At 36.5% G+C, this 8,160-nt stretch overlaps 1 protein-coding gene and 1 long non-coding RNA gene across 2 annotated transcripts in view; both read left to right on the top strand.

Moving 5' to 3' along the window:
- The window catches only part of cetn4 (centrin 4), a 4,790-nt gene extending 4,245 nt beyond the window's left edge, over positions 1-545 (top strand). The window contains exon 5 of the mRNA XM_037780309.1: positions 268-545. Within this exon, the coding sequence (XP_037636237.1) occupies positions 268-357 (90 nt within the window). The 3' untranslated portion in view covers positions 358-545. The remainder of the gene's footprint in view (positions 1-267) is intronic.
- Positions 546-4,845: 4,300 nt separating this feature from the next.
- Positions 4,846-7,030, top strand: LOC119494769. The gene is made up of 2 exons (XR_005208291.1): positions 4,846-4,878; positions 4,929-7,030. It is a non-coding gene; the product is annotated as an uncharacterized LOC119494769 (long non-coding RNA).
- The last annotated feature ends 1,130 nt before the right edge of the window (positions 7,031-8,160 follow it).

The raw sequence follows: 8,160 nt of genomic DNA, 5'->3' as shown, positions 1-8,160 counted from the left end.
AAACAAGACTGATAACTCGTTTCTCTTCTCTCTCATCTTCTAGTTCCTTTTATGTTGTTATGTTCTTACATGTGATATTAGAATAGCAATTACATTGTTGCTTTAGGTTGGTTATTTCTGAGGAACTGCAGTGCCCTGTATGACACGTGGTCAGTCCTAGTTAGAGTTAGTTTTTCTGGTCTATCACATGTGATATATCAAGTATAGCTTTCAGTGCACTTGTATGTTTTTTATTTGAGCATTCAGACTTGTTTCTTCTCCTTTTAGGAAATGATCGACGAGGCAGACCAAGATGGTGATGGTGAGATCAACGAGCAGGAGTTCTTGAGGATAATGAAGAAGACCAATCTTTACTGAACCTGTTGAGTGTCTTACAGTCTTGATCTGGGTTTTTTCACCTTTGATTTAGAACAGTTCATACAGTTGCTTTTTTGGGGACCTTTTTGTTGGACAGATTTGTGTAGTTTGTAAATAAATATTTTAACATACTGTATCTTTGCACCGATTTTTCTACAATGCAAGATGAATAAATATATTTCCTCACATTTGTCTGTTATTTTTCACATATACCGTAGTTTCTCAGTGTCAGTGTTGTATTAATTGCATATAAACATGCAGTGTCATATGGCAAGAGTTTAATGTTTCTATGTACGTCTAAGAAATGCTCCCCTTAGATTCACAGTGTCTCTTTCACTGTGTATGCTGCTGTACATTCTGCAAAGCAATGCATGCCAATAATGGTCAGATGTCGGAGAACAGACAGTGAAAGTCATATGACTAAGTCGATGTCGACTAACCAGACTTATGTTACTGTAGATAGAAATGACAAGCGTGAACTTGAGATGAGTAACTCAGTAAAAGTCACTCTCACTTCATGTCTTGAGTTACTGAAGCAAGTCATCGTCTGTCGAAGATACAGTACAACTTTCTCTTACCTACAAGATGTGATCATGTTATAGGAAAGATGCTCCTGATGATTAATTGTAGTACAGCGGAAGACTGGTTTTGACCAAAACGACATACCTTGTTAAAATAAACAGGATATTGCAGTGACGTATTTTTCCGAGCCGTCAGACGGCTGTTTATTATTTTGAGGATGCTTGCCACTGATTGTGAAAGTTCTGATAACCTGTTCTAGACAGCGGAGGAACATCGGGTGGAAAATGTGAAAAGTTTTGTCACACGAAGAGATATTCATTTTTTTTATTTTAAATATTCCGCTCATTAAATGTTTGATATAAAAAAAAAAAATGTGAGCACATTCAAAGAATTGTAGATTTCTAAAATGACAACTTTGACAAGGTCTTAAAGATGTTAATAGTACGTCGTAAGGTTGTTTTCTTTTTAAACATGTATGACTCAACTAATTCATATTTTCTTAAACCTCAGATACATTCATAGGCATGGCTGCATGCCTTCTGTTTTAGTTAAGACAATTATCTTCACTTTTCACCAAATTAAAAGTGCCAGAATATGGACATTGATATGGATTGCTTTCCTTTTTATGCATCTGCTGAGCTGAAACTTGAAATTGATTTAGATGAGCCAAATCAAAAGGCCAGTTCATTTCATGTTACCCCCTATATGACTCAAATCCATCCACCTTCTCGGAGTTCAAAGTACACCACACACCAGGTGAGAGCTGAAAAACAGTGCTGAAACTCTTTTTGAGTGGACAATGAATTAAGATGATGCGACACTAACTTTATTTGATTCAGTGGCCAAACATCTTCAACTGACTGCACACTACGCCAGAGTTTTATTTATTAATTTTAGTTTGGCATTTAATACATGTGACCTCCCTCCAGAACTGTCAGTCAGTCGAGTCTATTGGTCTTGAGATAAACATTAGTAAAAACCAAAAAATAAAGGTCATATGCAGTAAAAATTACATTCCACACTTATGTCAACCCTTAATCATAGGGCACCCTGTTGAAAAGGTTAGTTGTTTTAAAGGTGCTAAATGCGAGATTGGGAGCATTTCTATAGCCTCCACATGGCGACGGTTGAGCCGGTTGCTCAAAACTAACGGTGCTAACAGCACTAACACTGAAAACAACGGCAACAGTGCTGACAGAGCTAACAGTGTTTACCTGACGGGGGAACTGGAAGGTGGGTGTTACGCTTCCGCAACATTTATCAGCTGTAACGGCCGTATGAGAGCAGTGTAGAGCGGCAGCCATGAGCTAGCCAGTGGGGCACGCTCACATGCATTAAGATTGCACTAATAGGCGCCCACGGCCGGCCCGGCTATGTCAACAAAGCAAGGAGAAACTCTGATTACAACACACACAGAGGGAGAGTGACTTCATTCTCTGCTCAGGTAGACATTACTCCTCTATATCTTTATTTGACAAACAGTTGTTTGCTGCTGTATTAATGCTCTTGATATCATATAAAGAACCTTTAAATTCTTAGGAACTCAAATAGATAGCCACCTTTAATTTACAGATACGTTACACCTACCTACTCGGGAAGCCTAATGACTTCAGGGTGAGTCAGAATATTCTTGAAATGGTTTACATCAGGTGGAAAGGTTGTCTTTTAACATGGTCACTTGAATGTCAAACGTAACGGGAAACTGTCAAGAGTGGTTAACCACCCCTCGTTGAATTTGCACATTTATCTTATGTTTGCAGAATTTGCATATTGTACTTTTTATAACTGTATTTGATTGCATATGATTGAACTCAAAGCTCTCCCAATGTTTTTACTGTTTCTTACAACTTCTTACATCTTATTAGAATTATCTTATTTCTAATTCATGTTGATTGTGGTGAAGCCAAAGACAATTGTCATTTTAAAGTTCTTCCCACTCATCAATTGCTGTCAGAAAGAAACTTCCTCAGAATGTACTGTTGTTTTCAAGTTAATGCTTTCCATCCAATTTTAAAATTGTTTCCATGGGTTTCAACAGCTGTGCAGCACGAAAACCACCAAAGCTGAAAGCCTTCATTGAAAAATCAAATATTATGTCTGAGAAGATACTGCTAATAGTTCAAAAGACTTGTCACTTTAACATTAAAAGGAGAGGGTGCTTTAGCTGCATGGAGCAGTCATTTTGCAAGAGTAGGTGTTCAAACTGTGGATGTTTGATTTTAGAACAAAACTTTCCATATGGAGTTTGATGTTTTTGTACAATAACAGTTTCATGGCCTTTAATATGTTCACAGCCCCTCAGCTGAGTGTTATTCCCCTACTGTTGTGGTTAAGCACAGTCTGTTCAATACTCCCACTGCTCCGCTGCTGTTCTTCTCTTCCCATAAAATGATCAATTTCCAAAACAACAAAGCGCTGCGAGACGGGTCATTGCTGGTAAAAGATGATTTTATTATTAATACTTAAAAGGTCAAGAATGTGTCACCATTATGTAGGCAACTTATTCTCACAAACCCCCTTTGAGTAAGACGAGTTGAAGACAAACTAATAACCGTCATTGTGCCTAGAAGAAGCAAAGAGTGACTGCATCAGTGGTATGTTTGCTTTTAAACCTGTCGTATTTGTGAAATAGCTTTTATACATATTTTGGATTATTTGATATTTTGTATTATTAGGCATCCATATGTGTTTGAATGTTATCATTTTAGCAATGTTTTCTCTTTTAATCTTTTACAGTATGATGTGGAAGCCTGTGTTTGTTTGCATCTCCTTTTTATTGTTATCTTTGAATACAACGTAGAGGAAACTTTGTTATATAAACGTTTGTAACCACAATGCTAAAAGTCATGACTTTAAAAAATGTAAATGATGCTGAGGTATTACTTCATATCTTTTCTACCTTGTCCTCTTCATAACTTACTGTTGAACACCTGACTCAATTATGAGTCGACCTGTTTGGGGAGATCTGCTTCCACCCATTTAACCAATCACCTTTACACATCTGAGTAGATCAGGTGTGCAAGACTTGGTCGACACAGAGCATTTGAGAGTTTTAAAGAACATCCTCTCAGGTTTTGGTACTATAAGCTAAATTAGATTTTACAACGTAAGGAAAGCAGTGAAAGTTTTTCAAGAACCATGTGTATTTAGACAGTTTGTATCCATTATTTTACAGTATTAACATGCATGGTGTCTGAGGTAGTAGACACGCAGCAGGACTACTTTTCAGCAATTTCTACATTGTTGTAGAGTTAACTCATAGCTAATGAAAAGAAGACTTATTCTTAAATAATATGCAAATTGAGCTGGAATTCTGCCCTTTAATTCAGTTAATTCGAGCAGGTGAGAATTTAAATGAGTGTCTCAGTCCTCTTTCAGGTAAATTACAGTGTGCTTCAACAGGACTGAAACTAGTCAGCAACTACGGCTGCAGCTGACAGTTATTTTAACGATACATTATTCTATAGAATATTTTTAAAAGAGAGGAAAATCATTTTAATATGGAATGAAACAAAATTGTTTCAGCACAGTTTTAGTTTTTTAGAGTTTTTAGAAAGAGGGATTTTGAAATCTGATTGCAGGCAGCCCTCATGTCAGTCGGTCATTTTTAGCTGTTTCTTTGTGTTCTTAACTCGTAGCAGCGAAGGATGCACACAATTTCATCTTGCTTTGTTAAAACCTAATCCAAAGTGTGGCAGGTTGACAGAACTAGAAATTAAAAACATTAGCATTATTTGTGATTGTATTAAACAAGTCACTGAAAAATAACAGCCATCAATTGATCTGAAGACAATTAATTACAGGTTGACGTATAATATGGAACTAGAATGACCGCCTCATGGTTGCATGCCTTGCTTGTATACAAGTCAAGTTGCAGTTTACATCCATGTCTGTCCAAAATGTCATCACTTCATCATTTTATCCTGTTAGGCATTTGTGTGAAATTGTCATAAATAGCTTATGAATTCTTGAGTTATGGCCAAAAACGTGTTTTGTGAGGTCAAGGTGTTCCCGAGATGTTGCGTTCACAAGAATGGGACGGACGTGAGGTCACATTGACATTTGACGTCCAAAATCTAATCAGGTCATTCTTGAGTCCAGGTGGACGTTTGTGCCAAATTTGAAGAAATTCCCTCCAGGCGTTTCTCAGATATCGTGTTCACGAAAATGGGATGGAAGTATGGACAACCCAAAAACATAATGCCTCCGGCCACGGCTGTTGCCAACACGTAGGGATTCAAATTAAAACGTAAATACGGTAGTGGGAAAAAAAGTTGCACCTCGACAGTCATGCTTGTTGGAATTAAAATATCATCACTTTGTTTTTGCCATAATTATTATTTTATAAAAAATAACCTTAAAGCAACTGGCTGATAGTACATTGAACTTTGTACTGTGTTGCACCAGACAAAGGAAAATTTCCCCAACAATTGGCTGTTGGTAAATTTCCATCCTGCAGGAGGTTTCTTCTAACTGTCACCATTGTTATTCTGCTTAATTAATTGAAGTTTGATTATGGTAAATAATTTGCCCAGTAGCAATGTCAAATAGAGCTGAATTCTACAGTTTGATTTTAAGCCTAAGAACTACCAAAATCTTTGAATTCAGTAACGATGACCGTGAAAAATTAATCAACCACTATAATCAAGCTGTGTCACCCCTGCGGCAGTGCCGCTGAAGAGGACCAGCAGAGGGGATCCCCCACCCACGCCCTCTTTGTTCTCTTCCTGTACACTTACGGTAATATCTCGCTTTTCTCAATCACCTTCACTTGTCTTTGTTCCAGCTCTATGAATGCTTGTGAAATAATGGAGGATTTTTCTTTACCTTTATTTATATAAAGCAGAGTTTTTCAAACAAATAAAACAACATCATGCAATACGCCAATATGTGTTCGAGTTGCATTTCAACCTCGCACCCACTCGCCCCGGAAATGCGAACTGTTCACGGAGGGGAGACCGCAGGGTAGGAAATCATACTACCGACAGTGGGAGTAGGAAGTAAACTACTTAATTAAAACAGGGGCTAAATAAAATCGGCCTGATAGTGTAATAGTTTGAAATACAAATGCTGTACTACTTAATGAGTTTTTACCTCATGTGCCTAGCTTTCACTGGAGTCTGAACTGTAAGAAAGAGAAGAAAGATGACTAATATTTCTTTTAAGTCACCCACCCACACACACACAGACACACACACACACACACACATACACCATAGTTGGTGCAAATTACACAGCAACAGTGCATTTTTTTTAGACATGAATTTTATTTGGCTTAAATGGTGAAATGGCATAATAAACACACCACGAAATAACAAAACAAAATGCATCATCACTGTGTGACCAAATGACAACTTTGAGTCAAAACAAAACAAACAAAATCGGCACTGATAGCAGAAGCTACGTAATAGTGAAATACAGAAATACATAATACTAAACAATAAAGATATTTAGCATATACAGTAGGTTTGGCCCTGTCTAGGTGTTCTGAATATATATATATATATATTTGTATTTATTTATTTATTAAGAAACTAAAATGTTACAGTATTAGTTAACTCTCACCAATACTGACCTTTTATTAAAGTGCTAATAGCAAGTCTATGTCATTTATCATCGGTATGATGGAGATCTATTTCGAATCGTAACAGAAAAGCCTATAAAACTTGGATTTAAATTTTATTTTACCGCACGTGTCCTTTATTCTTCATTTAGTGGCAGCAGCATTACACTACTTTTTTCAGAATGTCTTTATTTAATTAAAATGTAATTTGTAAAATCAAGTTTTTATTTGTCGTAGTAAAAAAACAAACATTATTTCAGTCAAACCATTTTTCTAAAAAAATATTTCTCAGATTTACAAGTGGAAAAAAAAATTAAAAAAATTAAAGTGTTAATATTCTTTAAGGATAGTGTGATTGTTCACTATTTGGAAGATTAAGAAAGTAGGTTTGTTCACTGTGTTTTAACTTTTGACACAAACTTTTGTTTTTCTCACCCGTTAACCTCTATCTGTCAGTAATCTTGCAGCCTCACTTTAAAGTCACACTTTGCATTGTGTTTAACACTCTGGCTGACCACAAAGAGCAACTCTCACTGTGTGACATGTCTTCTCTCCTGACCGAGAGCGCTAGTCATCACAAAAAAAAAACATGCCTCAATACAGCAACGTTTCACCAAATTTAATGGAAAAAGCTTGAGCTCAAATGCAGATTAGGCGTACGTGACGATAACATTTCTCCACCGTGAAACGACTTTTTTCTATGCGTGTGGAGAGATTGTCAGCTATATTTGGCTAATTAAAATAACTGAAGGTCAAATATGAATTTGATCATGATTGCATAAAAGTGATGGAAACATGACACCCGGGTGCACACGTCAATGCTTGCCACTTTTGTGGTGCGATGCTATGTGATGCACGTTGAAGTGAATATATAATAAATAAAATCAACAGGGATTTGCACAATTATTATAATCTATTAATGCACAAAACATACAATAAATATGCTCTCCTCAAAGGCACAAGACTCCAGTCAGAAAACAGTAATTTTACCTCTCTGATCATCCAAACACACTTCATTCAAACTCAACAAAAAACTAAATAAAACTTGTTAAAACCATCTTTGTTAGTCTTTCCACTGTTCCAACAATCACCAACTCTGGTTTGGTTGAAATAAACCCTTAATTCATCAAGTTAGATGTGAAAAGAAACAGACGTTATATGTGCTCCTCTAAACCAACAGACTCCTTTGACAGAAACAGTAATTTTACCTCGTTGATTATTGCAAAACACACTTCATTCAAACTCTTACTTAATAAAAGTCATCTTAACCGTCTTTGTTAGTCTTTCCACTGATCCAACAATCACCAACTCTGGTTTGAGAGTTTGAAAGAGAGACTGAATAAGTAACAGATATAAAAATAAGAAGTAACCATTGTAACATTTTGACTGTTTACCAACCCTTCTTTCGGTACCGGCTGGCCGGCACAGCAGTGACATCGACCTGGAAAAAAAACAGAAAGGCCGGTGCAACAGCTCGGCATACTCGCAATGGGAAAGGAGTCTATCGCATAGTTTTAGCAGGTTTTCCCATGTTTAAAAAAAACCTGCATTTATGCGCTAATTTTGGTGGAAAAAGGGTGACATCAGGTACATTTTTCAATACAACCCAACATTTTTTCTTGTTAATGTCTTATAACTGTTCTATACAGCATTAGTAAAATATAGTTTAACCAGTAATAAAGATGTATTACATCAAACCCTGTCTACAGTCATACAGG

Source organism: Sebastes umbrosus, chromosome 9 (assembly GCF_015220745.1).
Source record: "Sebastes umbrosus isolate fSebUmb1 chromosome 9, fSebUmb1.pri, whole genome shotgun sequence".
In the NCBI taxonomy this organism is placed as follows: domain Eukaryota; kingdom Metazoa; phylum Chordata; class Actinopteri; order Perciformes; family Sebastidae; genus Sebastes; species Sebastes umbrosus.
The sequence above is the reverse complement of the archived record's forward strand: the minus strand, read 5'-3'. Positions and strand labels throughout refer to the sequence as shown.